Source organism: Saccoglossus kowalevskii, chromosome 6, assembly GCF_978046115.1.
Source record: "Saccoglossus kowalevskii chromosome 6, keSacKowa6.1, whole genome shotgun sequence".
NCBI classification, from domain to species: domain Eukaryota; kingdom Metazoa; phylum Hemichordata; class Enteropneusta; family Harrimaniidae; genus Saccoglossus; species Saccoglossus kowalevskii.
The window spans coordinates 17,409,601-17,425,927 of NC_140646.1; the positions used below are offsets into that span (position 1 = coordinate 17,409,601).

General features: G+C 35.9%; 1 protein-coding gene across 2 annotated transcripts; it reads right to left on the minus strand.

Annotated features, from left to right (window-relative positions):
- Positions 1–296: 296 nt before the first annotated feature.
- Positions 297–8,745, minus strand: LOC100369637 (cytochrome P450 20A1-like). Of its 2 annotated transcripts, none has more exons than XM_085500124.1 (11): positions 8,585–8,745; positions 7,599–7,645; positions 6,054–6,223; positions 5,693–5,838; positions 4,210–4,377; positions 3,624–3,687; positions 2,963–3,139; positions 2,660–2,783; positions 1,930–2,044; positions 1,573–1,637; positions 297–918 (listed from the first exon to the last, which is right to left on the minus strand). In XM_085500124.1, the coding sequence occupies exons 1-11, from the start codon at positions 8,669–8,671 to the stop codon at positions 666–668; spliced, it is 1,416 nt and encodes a 471-aa protein (XP_085356250.1). In that variant the 5' UTR covers positions 8,672–8,745; the 3' UTR covers positions 297–665. The 2 variants fall into 2 exon arrangements, with proteins under 2 accessions (XP_085356250.1, XP_085356251.1); XM_085500125.1 differs by lacking the exon at positions 8,585–8,745 and adding an exon at positions 8,322–8,344.
- Positions 8,746–16,327: the final 7,582 nt, after the last annotated feature.

A 16,327-nucleotide genomic window follows, 5' to 3' on the forward strand; every position in this document is an offset into this window, starting at 1 on the left:
TAATGTTTTGGGGAATATGTTTTGAAGTGACGGTGGTGGTATATTTTCTGGTTCGGACCAGGTCTAGTGTAGGATGGTACCCCAACCTTCGTCTTCCACAGAAATGTTATTTAATTATCTATACAATAGGCGATAAAAAATTTGCATGATATATAATCATGAACATGTAAATGAGAGTTATGTCAACTTATTCGTACCTCCCCATGCACCCCATCTTTGGATCCATCATCGCTATATTCCACTCGGTAGTACACAGGTTGCCATGCGTATCAGTCATGTACAGTAAAAGTCATATGTTTATTTATCGTAATGATTGTTTATTTGTATATGATTGATTGTACACAACAAACTATTTCTGTTAAACAGCATGTTAGCGGTACGTTATTTTGATACTGTTAAAAGCTAGTTATATCTAATGAATCTATTTGAAAAATATAGACAATCAAATCACTTCGTATAACTTGGCATGTACTAAATAAACGAGTAGTATATCAGTTATAAAACGAATAACCATCTAAGGCAACGTGTATATATTATCATGTGCATTCTGAAATATATAAAACGTGTGAAGCTTGAAAAGCTTGAGAACAAATTGATAATATATATATTTATATATTCCACAAGAGACGTATTATGTTAGCAATTAATTCAACATATTTACATAATCAGTCTCTCTTCGTAACTGTAACCCAAATATCGTTACTCGGTATGGTAACGAATCCATATTTCCTCTCAATCGTTTGCCCTTCTACCAATTGAAATTTAAACTTTCTACACAATGTAGCTAAGAATACAGCTCCCTCTGCATAGGCAATACGATATCCAGGGCATTTTCGTTTTCCAGCAAAACCGAATGGTTGGAATGAAAACGGGTGACGAGTACTGACATTTTCCGGCAAAAATCGTTCTGGAATGAATCTGGGAAAATAAATATAAACTACATGATATGACATGCAATCAGAACCTTTTAAAAAACAATATTACTAAATGTTTAGTAACGTCTGACAGAGCCTTGAAAAAACATCAATTTTGAAATATTTCATTTGTACATTTGATAAAAGCATGTCTCGTTGCCTGAATGGAGCCAACTGGTGCAAAGTCAAATAGAAAATAGTTGAATTCCTTGTGGGCCAGCTTTTGTGTCAAGTTATTTGGTGAAATTGGTTTATCTATAATACTCGTGTTGCTATACAAATTCGTGTACACAGTTGTTTACACATACTTAACATCTATCCAGATATCATTTGATATGAGATTGATAAGTCTTTACAATGTTTGTTTCAACAGCACGAGGGTTGTAGAGATGAGGGATTATTTGTGTTTGTTGTATGTTAATTACTCCTGCATTTTGATTCCATAGTAACGTCCATGCCACATTGTATGGGCCAATAAGTTTAAATATTTTAAAATAATCAAGATTCCAATACATTTTATTAAAAATTGTATATGCGAATTAGCACAACATTAGAGAAAATATATATTTATTTTCTCGTGAGGTTTGTCTAAAGTAAATCAAATGTTGTTATTATTATTTACAGTTGCTAGACATTATTCGATCAATATATCATGTACCTTTCAGGCTCAGACCATATTTCGTCATCCATTAGTACAACACCCAATGCATGCACTACAGGTGTCTACAGATACAAGAAGAATAGTATCAGAAAATATAGACTTTTGAAATGCTTACTGTTGTGTAAACTGGAAATCAAAATTCATGATAAGGATTCACAAGATCAAAATACGAATGGTAGAAAAATGGTGGTTAAAAACAAATGTTTCTTCTTTGTCAAGAGATATACATAAACAACACCATCGAATAAACAAAAAATTACAATAATCTAATAAGGAAGATCTTTAAATTCCGACGAGTAACGCACTTCATAATTGTGAGTATAAAGCCAATGACAATGACATTGAAATACTTACCCCTTTTGGAATGGTATAGCCCTGTACCACCATGTCTGCATGCATATTGACCCTGGCAGCAAATGGCGCCAAAACAGAACATCTCATAGACTCGTCAAACACGCATCTCATGTACCTAATGAATTCGATGCAAATGTGATACAAGTCGTTATTCAGCAGTCTATAAATCTGACAAAAATCTGGTAAGTTTAACCCATGGAACGATTTCATTGCATTGAGTATTAACATTATTGTTTTTGACATAATTTAAATTCGATGATGACACATTCCATGGCATACTAATACTATGTACAGAGAATCGGTCATTCAATATCTGGTAGAACTTCAAGAACCAAGGGAAGACAGCATTCAAATTCAATCATATCATATCATATCATATCATATCATATCATATCCTCGAGGTAGTTCTTAACTAAGTAGGTCGTAGTAACCGTGATTATACGACTTTATTTGTAAGCAGAATTATATTCTGCACGTTGTTCGGACTTGCCCATGCCCATCTAGTCACTGTGCATTCACTATACACCATATAGCTGTCTTTTGGAGGGATAGTGCGAGGTGGCATAACACAGAAGAGGAGCGCGTCTACCTACAGTGGCGAGGCGCATTTGTCAAGTTTAGAATTTAGAGCTAAACCCATGATGTAATACATCGAACACTGTTTCACAGTTTATTTTGTTTCAACAATTTACATTTACCCCATACAATAGGAGAACATGGAATAACTCACTTCAGTGATTCCAGGTTTACATAGTTTACTTGTTCGTCTTTGCCAATAACTTCGATTATTTCCTGGTAAATTTTTTCTTGCACTTCTTGATTCTCACACATATAGTAGAATGTCCACACCATCACTGTGGACGGATAGATACACACATTATGTTAGTAAAACAAAGGTAAAAAATCACGACCAAGCATCAATGTAGTACATCTCAAATTGTTTTTACTATTTTATGAATTACGGTGAATATGTTTGAATGCATACATATGTCACAAGTAGATGGATTTGAACAATTATCAAAAAGAAAATTACTAAAAGCAGTAGTATGATAGCCTGCAATGAAGTAGCTTGTAGCATCTGATATGAGTTCTTCTTCGGACGATGATTTTGCCATCAAAACATCAATAAAAGTCCAATCGTCATCATTTGGTGGGTTATCTCGTCGATGTTGAATCATGGCACGTATAAAATCATGCCATGTCTTCAAAGCTGTAAAATATCACAAGTATTACATTAGCATGAATTAAATATAGCTTTTGTTCAGACGGCCAGGTTAACCTATTATCAAAACAACCAGGTAAATCCAACAAAGATGTTCATGTGATGAAATGGTGCGATTTTTTATCAGAGGGGGGTGGGGGGGGGTGGCCCTGAGCCAGAACATGCATGTACTGTTCGCATTAGGCAGACACTGATCACATCAGGTATTTGTTTCATATCAATTGAACAGAAACAAGCAAATTGTTTGAAGAAAAAACACATGCATACTATTACTAATGAAATCTGCCTTATCATACTACAAGCTGGTGTGTAGATGATACAAACACAAAGTATCCTACATATAGAACAAACATCAGCTTGACCAAATTTTATAAGATTAATAAAAGAATTCAACAATATAAAAAATGTTTATTGTTAATGCTCATTGCATCTACGACAAAATGCCATGGATTGTTGTCACATCAATTGTTACCTTGGGCGAATCTCTGTCCAGCTTCAGTGTCCTTAGATATGTCCTGATTCAAAATGGCCATTGCCTGAAATAAACCAATCTTTGAATATTTATGCAATCCGAAGTGTAATCGACTAATCGTAATTTCATAGTTTGTGATTTAACCATGTTAAACCAACGCATACATCTACAATGTCCAGCATAAAAAGTTTAACTAAAACTCTTTCGCCTTCCCATACCAACAGTGGTGTATTCACTTCTGTTGCTGTTATTAGTCCTGTGTTTATTTTGAATTATTTTACAAGGCCATAGACGACAGTGTTCCATCGTGCACGAGGAAAATACATGAACGTGAATATTTTGTAATTGAGACAATCTTTTTTTATTTTCAAAAAATGGAAATACAGTAATATATACATTTACAGGAATCTCTTCCTCCTCCTGCACTCCAAAATAATTAGATAAGAATCTGTCCGAGCCCAACGTTCTATGTTGTATCCCTTCCACCGAATTACAGCTCAATGCCTTGGTGCTAAGAGAATGTATAAATGATAAGAATGTTATATATACATGTAACTTGTATGTAACCTGTCTCCAGTGTACTTACAGTTTCATAGTGACGTAACATGGTGATAGCTTTTTCGTCATCTTTGAAGAAATCTCCATACGTAGCATGACTTAGAGCTTTCAACACCAACAGCGACATGTGTTCAGTTATATTAATGTGTTCATCCGACGACAGAGACTCAATCTTCGCAACAACTGCATCAGTAGCCTGTCAATAGCACATAATATGCATTACAGTGACTACCACATGAGAATAACAAGTCACAAGTTTATTTTGATAGGGAGGACAAAGCAGTTAAATGTTTGTTTAGTTTCAAATAGTTGGAAGCTCATTCAACCATAAATGCCTGATATGAATAACCGGGTGATGATCGTTATTATTTCCCAATTTTAACTTTTTGTAATAGTCTTATTGTGGAAGCCCAAATGAACAACATCGATAGTAGATGTCATTTGACTCTTGCAAACTCCAATAGTCATTAAGAGAAGGCTTTATATACAGTAATGTTTGAATTTCGACACTTCGGCACAAATAGAATAATTAATGTATACGAGGCCTTCTCTGATTAGTTGACTAAACGGATTATTTGAAATCTCACGAACGAGATCCCCATGGAGGTTGTTCAGATCTTTGGGCGTTCACAGATAGAAAAAAATAACACATGGAATAATAAAGAAAATAAATTAAAACAATAAAATATGTTAAACAATTAAAAGAATAAAAAGTAAGAATACACGCGCAATAAGACATCCTAAGAATCAGATTGTCTTTGCTCATTTATGTATGTGTCTTACTGGCTAATTGTTTTAATTCACTATTACAGGTGCTTCGAAATAAACATTCCATGTGATATTCGGTTACTGCGTTTAAGTTTTACTTCTAAAATCTCAATTCAACAAGTAAAAACACTAGACAAAACCAAATTCACGAATTGTATATAATATACACTATTTTCTACTTTCCTTTTCACCAAGGGAACACACATATGCTTAGAAGTAAAAATTCTCGTGAATATCACGAGACGTTTGGAATGGTTTCGTCCATATTCAAATTGTCTGTTCACCCCTGTTCGCACATTGCAGATTGTGATTTGCGCATGAGGACGACGTTTCTCTGACATTTACAACATTCCATCTTTGTATTATAATATAGTGATCTTTGCCAAGCCACCACAAAGTTACAAATGTAGACAATATTGGCAACTAATTTGCAGACAACGCAAAACTTGAGTGCAGTGAAAACTGCTGAAAATCAAACACGGAAAGTAGACAAATAATTTTCGAATGGGATATATATATTTTGCCAAAGCGTTGTGTGAAATATGAGTATGTTGAATCATACAAGTATTCGATGCTTGAATTATTATATGAATACAAGCATACAGTTTAATTTGGAATTCAAACACGCCTGTCAATACAATGAGATTTTCGATATGCAAATGTATTTAACTTTTCAGCATTAAAGTCAACGTCACGAAAATTGTACTGTTGCATCCCCTGTAATAACACAAAATATTTTTCACCTCATAAAACTTGCTGTAGTAGTTCTTGATTGCATCATAACTGAATGATTGGTCGTAGTCATGGCGACGGCGTTTGCCATCTTCCTCATTTGCATACTGTATACTGTCGGGTCCAATTAGGGGTTTGACAAAATTGAACAACACAGCTGTGTAAATAAATTGTTTATATGAATGCTACAACAACAAAATGACAATATTACATTCGCAGTAGGAATTTAACTTGAAAATTACACGTTCAATTGTGGAATGTAACGGTGCAATAAACCTTTGAACGAGTAAACATGGTGACTGTGTCGGACATGATCAGTACAGGAGATATACCATGAGTCAATGATTAAAACACTCCTTAACACATATTTACCTGGCCTATCAAACAGTTTATTGGTATCTTTGAACGCTTTTGCAGACGCCAGACTAATAACATGCGTTTTTCCATACCAAAATGTTGCTACGTGACCATATTTGGTATGGAGTTTTACCAGGAACTCGTGGAGACTACCAGCAACTGTGATATCCGGCATGTTACCGTCTCTGAAAAGTAACAGAACGAACGTGTAATGTAGTTATCAATTATTCCAGGTCATAATCAGATGTCAACAAACCTAAACAACATTCACATACTAGAACCAACAACCCTAGACTGGCACAATCAGGGCGATTATTAATTTGTTTTTGTAGTTTAAAATGACACAGTCCCTGTACAATTTTTGAAAGTTCCTCTTTGTGCTCGTCATATTAAAGCGGAGGGGTTGTCGTGAGCGTGTCCTTGATACTTGAGTTGCAAGTGGCGTATACAACAGATTGTTTATTTACATCAAAACACAAGTTCCTTGTAGTAGTAATATGGCCAAAAATAAAAACAGCCGTTATTCGGCCATCTTTGATCTGATTGTGAAACACACTGATATGTATGATGTATGTGTACATAAATTGTGGAAATATAGCAGTAAGGCCAAAAAGTCAGATGGCTGTCAATCGCCATCCTTGACCAGATTTTGAAACAAATTGTCATGGACATGCATCCTAACATATATAAAGTACATGTATGTGCCAAATTTGAATGAAAACTGACAGAGCACGTCCAAGATACCGCAAAAAAACAACAAGATGCCTGCCAGTCGACAATCTTTGATCCAATTGTGAAATAAATCGTCATGGACATGTATCCTAATATGTATAATCTATGTACCAAGTTTGAATGACAACTGACAAAGCATGTCCAAAATACAACATTTTCAAAAAACAAGATGGCTGCCAGTCGGCCATTTTGAATCGAATCGCTAAACCACTGCATGTGCATATGTCCCACATACGTTACTAGGCACGTGCAAAGAATGAACGGAATCGGTCAACAGGATTCTGAAATATGACTCTGAACAGACTGACGCACGGACGGACGGACACATGGACGGACGGACAGACTCAGGAACTCACGGATGGTCATGGACATGTATCCTAACATGTATAATCTATGTACCAAGTTTGAATGAAAACTGACAAAGCGTGTCTAAAATACAACATTTTCAAAAAACAAGATGGCTGCCAGTCGGCCATTTTGAATCGAATCGCTAAACCACTGCATGTGCATATGTCCCACATAAACTACTAGGCACATAGCTTTTCTGTGCCCATAGAAATCCTAATGTCTGAAAATAGCATATTTAATGACGCCAAATGTATCAGAAATTACGAATATACCATCACGAAGACTGAAGACTGACACAAGAAGAGCTATGGAGCCACATATAGCACCAGGTACGCATATGCATAATTTAATACATACATTTTGTTTACTGTGTTTGTACAAATTTGTCATACAATCATTTGTGAATGATATACATTGGAATCAAATTCCATTTTTATTTATATTGTTTCTTAATATATTATAAACCCGAATTGTACTTACTCAGAATTAGTTGGATTCATTCCTGGTATTCTAGCAAGCATTTGTTCCTACAAGTTAACGGACACGCTTATTACGTCATGAAATTACACAAAACAAAAATAGAAACACACTGGTATTAACCGTGTGGTGCGTATTATGTTGTAGAAATGTCAACGGCCACGAGTGTTATGACCTCTGTATTCTGTATTCCATGTATTGCCTATTGCCGCATGTGTAAATACGCATGTATTCTTTGTATGTTTACAAATATATCCCTGCCGAAATGTCTAAAGTAATCCTTGAAAGACATAGAATGGACATGTATCCAGTAACAACTACCGAGCTACGACCCTTGCAAAATCCAGATCAGAAATATCCACCGGACTTTGATGAAAAAAATACTTGTATGCAGACAAGTTTGGATGGGGGGGGGATTAGCAATAGTGCATTTTGTATATACAACTTTATAATACTGTGTTACATAATATCAGAAACCAAAAACACATAGAATTTCGTTTAACGTTGTATATTTTCCGTAATTCAAAGCCCGGTTAACTGATAATAACAAAATAGTTACTAAGTTTGAACGTTAAACAAAAATACAAATATATGTTGCCCGTAACTCGAAGTTCTGTTAATTGCTAGTTGGACATCGAGTTACAATTTGAACGTGATTTCACAAAAGTGGACATAGTTTATGGAATATAAGCGTGGTCAGTTATGTAACCAGGTGTCCGTACGAACTCGAACAACTCAGCATCTCATTTAACAAACACAGTAGTCGTATTCTTCATTGCACGCCGCGTTTAATACAACGTTGAACCGGCCCTAGTCTAGTCTATGTGACTATCATTTACGAATACCAATGACTGGTGAGAAAAACAACTTAACAAAACAAGTCAGTCATTGGAACCAATACAATACAAAGCGTATGTCATACATTTTCACTGTTCCACCAGCGCGGGGTAAACCATAGACGTTGTCAGTCGATTACAGCATCTGCTTACCTGTTTACTTCCAAACAGTGTGCCTAGATAAAACACAGCGATCACAACAACCAATAGAACGACAACAATGATGACTAGAGCAGTCATAATGCGATGCTTGATTCAGATAACAGACAGAATCAGAATCACGACACTGTCAGACACGAAGTGGTGACGTCACAATGAGGTTAAACTTTTGAACCCGAAGGTCATTCCTTGAATAGACGATTATTCCATCTTAGAATAAGATACGCCAGCCTATGTATTATTATATCGTGCTTAAAAATAAATCGGAAACACACTGATATTAGCGGCCTATTACAAGAGGGTAAACAAGACTCGGTCTATGAATAATAAACAACGTCAATGTAGAATGGTTGGAAGTCGCATGTAACTGATTAAACCCCCTAGGAAGGTGATTAAATGTAATATCCAGCATATTTGTACACTTTCACCCTGCTCAGGTTGAACATCGGTATATCCTTCTGTTCGAAATTGATATGGCTATAACTTTTTAGTTTGAAATTCAGGAGCTGGGTTCTGTATCGTTTCGTTACGAATACTCAGGCTTTTTTTGTTGGTTTCAATTTTGCATGAATATGATTTTTTGTTATTAGAGGCCAAAGTTAATTTGTGCTTGGTGTTATTTCATAATAATTCTAGTTTTCCTCTTCTTCCACCAATTATTCAGAAGTTTGTATAAAAGAACCGCTCAACGGAAATGGTGCATTTCTCTGATACTTGGGACTAATCAGTGGCGGATCCAGGGGGCAGGGGGCCATGCCCCCCACCCCCAAACGCATGACGATTCATATCATCTGGATTACGCATAGCTTTTCTTCAATTTACGCTCTGTATATCTTAAGCGAAGCTTGAACCCCCCCCCCCCCAATACATTTTGCTGGATCCGCCACTGGGACTAATATGAACTGGTACACCTGACTTTCAATATTGTGATTGGAAACGTGGCTGTTAGTTTGTTTAAAGCAAAACCGTTTGGCGACTGAAATGAATAAAATATATGTAAAATGTATTTTTGCACTATAATTAGTGTTTAAAAAATGGCATTAAAGACTCTCAAATGTTTTCTTTTCGAACCACTAATCCTCTTACTCTGAATTTTTGAGTAGATTAAAGTTTGTCTATGCTGGATTTAGGAAAACCGGGAAGTGCTCTTTTTAACATATGTCATATGGTCTAAGTGATGCGCTTTTTATTCATATCATTGATATTTTTTAACAGATATCACAAATAAAAAGTACAGCAGGTTACGTGACGTTCTGTGCCGTGATTAAGTAGTCCCCGTTCGGATACTGTCTGAAAATGGGTACTTATGGTTTGACCTCTGTGCATGCCTGTGCGTGCGTCCGTTCATTCGGATCTATATTTTAGCACAGTCCCTCTATCACCGGTCTGGAAACGCCTATTGTTTTACGTGTGAATCGGCGGGATTAGTGGACTAATGCTTGTAACGGCTCTCCGCGAAGCGCGGTACTATACTGTTGATAGCTTCTAGATACATCGCGTTCAGTGTTGTGATCTATTTTTTAACGTTTCCAGAACATATTCGATACCGTATACAAATATTTTTTACCATAGTTGATTCATAACGTCTTTGTTTTTAAAGAGAGTAAGTTTCGTTGTATACAATATGTTGATGCTCGACGTTTTCTTGTGTGAAATTATGTCTTTTTCACCTTTTGTCATCGAGGGACTGTGCCGTGACTTGTAAACTGACTCGTTTTTTTCTGTTCCTCTCATTAACGGTACATTCTTGACAACATGACAACATTTGTGTTTTTGGTAGATTTGATTAGCTCAATGGTCATGTTGAATATACGATTTTGATGATTGTTCGTTAAAAAAATGACACTTATTTTTAAGAAGTAAACGGCGTCCTTAAAAACAAAATGGACGCTCCCAGTTACGATGTTGTACACATTTTACTTCGGTAATTTTTTTTTCTGCTTATTTTGTTTTTCAGGCATATTAATTGCAACAACTATGTATATCGGCAACACAATCAATTAAAATACTGTTTAATGTCACAAGATGTATGATTTTTGGGTCTTGGTTTTGCACGTCATTGTATTCACGACGGCGTCATTTAGGATCACATCATTCTCTCAGTCGTATAATTGTAACGCTTGTTTCTGTTCCGATTACAAGGGAATGGGGTGATTCTCCAATTCCATTTTTATTTGGTGATTAAAGAAACTACTTCTGAAACTAATGGGGTGGTTTAATTCTAATTTCATAGACAAATTTTGTTTACGTTTAGACAGCAGTTGTGGAGTTTTGACAGGCGTGTGGGCGTAGCAATCATGCCTCGTAAAAGGTTTCTCCGGTATGTTTTCGGCACTGGTTGAACTACATGGTTTATCTTTATGCACTTCATGGATTTCTTTCTCAATGACGTCTTTTAAAACAAAATCCCAATCAATGTTGTCATCGTCGAATTCGACAAAATCGCCGTAAGCCTTCCACATGGCAATGTTGTGATCCGTGTGCTGGTAATGACGCATGCGCAATGACCCAAATCGCTAAGTATCCTGGTAACTTCCAGTGGGTTAATGATATGCACGACTACATCAATGGGAGTTTATTTTCGGGATAACTTGGCGTAAGGTGTCAACGATTTATTTGCCCGTTACGAGGGTTAGTACAATGCTTCCTCTGTGCTATACTGTAAAATGACTAATTTTCACTGGGTTTAAATTTCACTGATTTACCATTTCAGGCATATTCAGTGGGTTTTAAATTCACGCTTTTGTCATTTAGATAATGTGTTCTATGCTAAATTTTACATATTCACTGGGTTGTAATTTAGCGCATTTTCCAGTCAGCGAAATAAGCTAAACTAAAACCCAGTGAATAATTACCCCCTTTACAGTATCTTGGTGTCACTCTCGACAGATCACTTACTTGGAGACCTCACATTAATAATATTGTTAAAACAATTAGTAAAATGATTGGACTCATTTCATATCTGCGTCACTACCTACCCAAATCACTTATAATATTACTATATAATTCACTCATTCTTCCACACATAAGCTATTGTATTGAAATATGGGGCAACACTTTTAGTACCGTTATAGACCCAATTTTAAAATTACAGAAAAAATTTATTCGCTTAGCCACTTTTTCAAATCCCCGTGCAAGTAGCTCACAACTCTTTAAAAGATTGGGCATTCTTGATGTGCATAAATTATGCAAGTTCCAAACGTGCATGTTTATTTATGACCTGAAGGGCGATCGTTATGCTCGTTCTCTGGGTCATTATGCCTCTTCAATCTCTCACTCTTATTTGACACGTTCAGTTATTTCTGACAAACTTGAAATTCCAAAAGTAAAACTAAGCTCAACTAAAAACAGTTTAACATATTCATTAGTAAAACACTGGAATGATCTTCCAATTTCCATTAAAACATTAACATCAAGAAATCGCTTCAAGCTTACCCTAAAACAATTTCTTTTAAATAATTGAACATCAATTTTATTGTTATTTCTCTATCATTCAATTTACAGTATTGTCATTTCACTATTACCACCATATTTCATATAATTTTTCTCCTTATGTATTATGTACTCTTAAACAATATATTAATATGATTTATGATTTCACTGTCCTTATCAGTTTTTTTTCTGCTATCAGTGAATATGCAAGGGCGAGAGACTAGATTAGTTCTATTAGAACTACCTCTCTTGTCCTCGCCAGATAGTTATGTATATCTCTATCTTCGTTTTGTACTTTGTAATGTAATTTATCTGGTGAAATAAAATTGTATTGTAATTGTAATACTAAGCGTTTCCAGACCGGTGATAGAGGGACTGTGACTTTAGACATATCTTGACAGATTGCATTCAAATTCCACACATATATCTGCACATCAATTTGTTTCACAATCTGATTCAAGATGGTCGAATGACGTCAATTTTTAAAATCAAGCTTTTCTGGAATTGGGGAACCAGATACCGACTGTTTACAGATAGATTTTGTTCAAATTTGGTACGTATACACTGTACAATATGGGACCTTGAAGCTGATCATTTTGTTTTTCAGATCGGGTTGAAAATGGTCGATCGGTGTTTTTTTTGTTCTAATTAATGCTGTTTCAGAGCAATATCTGTCATTATGGACAAGTATTTTTTTGATGATCAGTAGTCTGGGGGCCAAAATTCCAAAGCCCCCTATAAAATGAAATTCGTATCACCCCCCCTGTGAAAAAGGTTTGACACTTTTTCTGGTTTGTGTGGGTCCCCATGAGTGAATCTAGGGTGGATGTGGTTTGTCACAGTGGTAACATTTATAAATATGGAAAATTTTCTGAATCATATGAAAATTTTATTTTTTTCATTCCTGAAAAAATGCGGTAAATGCGATGATTTTTCAATGTGCATACTATCATCATGTGCATTTAATTTATGAACTCAATTATGATTTAAATTTATTTTTTCGTTTAAAATACTGTCTAAAATATATAATCCCCATATAGTTTATAAAAAAACTTAGAAAAAACATAGAAGCCCTGCCCTTTTATTTAAATAACGTTGTTACTCTTCTTATAATGTTGAATTTGTTCAATATTCTTCATGACATATTTATCAATTTATTCATATTTCTAGAATCCAATGATACTTTTCCCTGTAAGACACTGATTACCCCTTGGTATATGCGTGCGAATATCATGTTTAGACACAGACCTAGAGCCAGTTAATTGGAGATACTATTATCCAACTGAACTATATATTTCATTATACACAAATTGTTCACTAAATTCACAGTGTGAAGGCGATATTGTAACCATTTAACGTATGCTGCTTGTATAGGTAAGTAAATTTCTCATTCAATTCTTTCACATCGCATCCATTTTGATCTTGTTTTATACAGATATATACCATGTTTGAAAACATGTGTGGCAGTATAAAAAAATATGTTTTAATGCATTTAATGATAATCAAAAAATAAAGACGACTTTAATTAGTCAAATGTAATATAATTGGTCAATCATATGTGCAGTTGGTCAGAGTAACAACATTCAGTTGTCTGTCAATGTGCTATTTTTTTTAGGAAGTTGGCAAAATAGTTTCAATAACTGTGATATGAAAGTAAATCCATTGAGCAAAGCAATATATTTTATCTTCAAAAGTTTGATATAATTCGGAATTTCAAAGTACCCCATTAGATGTGGTATATCATCGTTATGCTCTGTCACCACGAACTTGTTTGAGATATGTATATATATATATATATATATTTTATATATTTTACATATGGCATCATCATTTGTCCCTACTATGCCGAGAAGCAAACATTTTTTTTGGCTTTATATTATGATATAAGAAATAAGTGTACAAATATAATAATTTTGCATGTCACGACAATCTGATGTGACTCTATGTTTTATTTGAATCTCCATTCAGATAGCAGCAAGAACATAAAGAAATACAATAATGGCTGATGACTTTCCTGAGACCTTGACCCTTCTAACAAAAAAACCTGGTCTGGTTAGCGACTGGTCTAAGTGTATAATTTGCCAGGTTTCGACACCTGAACAGCTTAGGACTGCAACTCCAGCAGGACTAAGTCTTTTCATTGTGCATATCTTGCTAGTAGAGACCATGTTTATCAGAGATTACAGTCTTTGGATATTGATTCATTATTGACATTGCCACAAGTACATTATCATGCACGATGTCACCAGTCTTACTGCAGCAAAACCAACCTAAATCCATTTATGCATCAAGGAATAAGTTCCAGTCCATGTCCAATGGAGAACCAAGCACATCCATGGACTCCAGTCAGTGTGCAAGCTCGCGCAGTCAAAGATCTACCCGTCAGCCTGTTAACTGGAATGTGTGTATAATATGTCAGAAGGTGTATAACAAGAAGGACAAGAATCTGTCTCAAATACGAACTTTTGGAGGGCAACAAACTCGATTCGAAGCAGCTGATAACAAGGAAGATGATACTGTCCTGAAGAGGATAGCTGGATTGGACTTAATCGCATATGAAGCAAAATACCACAAAGGTTGCTTTAAGAGTTTCACCATAAAACGAAAACCAGAGTCTAAATTTTCACTTACCAGTGACAAAAAAGACGAGGATATATATCACAAATAATTCGCAAAGAACTCAGAAAGTGTGAGGGGTTGGAGATTAATCCAGTAGATAGTTCCACAATCACGTTAGAACAAGCAGTTAACATGATTCCAGATAATGTGTATAGATTTTTGCATTGGATCTTCAAAGGGAATGATGGTGATGAACCTATAGATGAGCACTATTCTTTGAGAACATCCAACAACAGGAATCTACACAGACAGATATTATCAGTTGGTCAGGACATGATCCATATAGTGTCCAGAGGTGCAAAACGTACACCTAAACATGTTGGGCTAGCAATGTCCATACGACATATGACAGGATCAAATCAGGTAGTATCAATGGTACACAAGCTAGCACACTGTGTCAGTTATGAAGACCTGGAGAGAATTGACACTGCTATTGCAATGGATCAACAGAGGAAAGCAGCTGCAGATGGTGTCATAATTCCATCAAATATACAGCATGGAGATTTTGTTCAGTTTGCTGCAGACAATGGTGATATCAATGAAGAAACATTAGATGGGAAACACACAACCCATGCTACAACTATGGTAATGTATCAGCACCAGAATTCAGTAATTACGGAAGGCTGTTTTGGAATAGTACCAACTGAGATGCAGGGGAAAATAATACCACCTAGACAACGAGCACATAGTAACCCAACAATTTGTCACACAATCCTACAGTACAATCGTCATGGAAGACGTCCTAATCCAAATCTTCTTGGAAAAGTAGACAGTAAATGGTTTTCTGATATTGAATCACGTGAGCAAGCCGCTAACATTGATTTACAATGGCTTATTGTTAGGTGTTGTCCTATAAAGCTATTTGAAGTTGAATTTGAAAGGCTTACTACCCAGCAAATCCCTGGATGGACAGCTTACAGTGCAATGATTTCCTCTACAGTACCAAAAGTAACATCAATTGGGTACTGCCCAATGCTTCCAGCATCACCTACTGAATGGAGCACTGTGTATACAGTGATGACAAATGTGTGCCCAATGCTTCCAGCATCACCTACTGAATGGAGCACTGTGTATACAGTGATGACAAATGTGTGCCCAATGCTTCCAGCATCACCTACTGAATGGAGCACTGTGTATACAGTGATGACAAATGTGTGCCCAATGCTTCCAGCATCACCTACTGAATGGAGCACTGTGTATACAGTGATGACAAATGTGTGCCCAATACTCCCAGCATCACCTACTGAATGGAGCACTGTGTATACAGTGATGACAAATGTGTGCAAGATGACTAGGATACTTGGGCAAGATTACAGTGTCCTGACATTCGACGAGGCTATATACTGTAAAGCCAAAGAAATTCAGTGGAGGTGTACTGAAGAGTTTAACAAAACAGTATTGACAATGGGTGGTTTCCATATAGCACTAACATTCCTGGCAGTGATTGGAAAGAAATATGCTGACAGTGGTATTGAAGACATCCTTATAGAATCACAGGTGTATGGCAGCAGTACAATAAGTAATCTACTGAAAGGCAAAACTTACAATCGTGGAGTAAGAGCTCACAAACTGGTAATGGAGGCCCTGTTCAGACTAAGGTGGCAGGCATTTTGTAAGTGGATACAAGGCAATGAGATAGATTGTGATGTTGACTTCATCAACGACAAACTTCAAGAGTGTCAGTCT

Bases quoted from the DNA above. Each gene is read 5' to 3' on its own strand.
- LOC100369637 (XM_085500124.1), bottom strand. From the start codon at position 8,671: ATGACTGCTCTAGTCATCATTGTTGTCGTTCTATTGGTTGTTGTGATC. The intron at 4,378-5,692 runs GTGAAAAATATT...TGCTATTGACAG, and splicing joins ACTACAGCAAGTTTTATGAG to GCTACTGATGCAGTTGTTGC. The intron at 2,045-2,659 runs GTGAGTTATTCC...CGAATTCATTAG, and splicing joins GTAAACCTGGAATCACTGAA to GTACATGAGATGCGTGTTTG.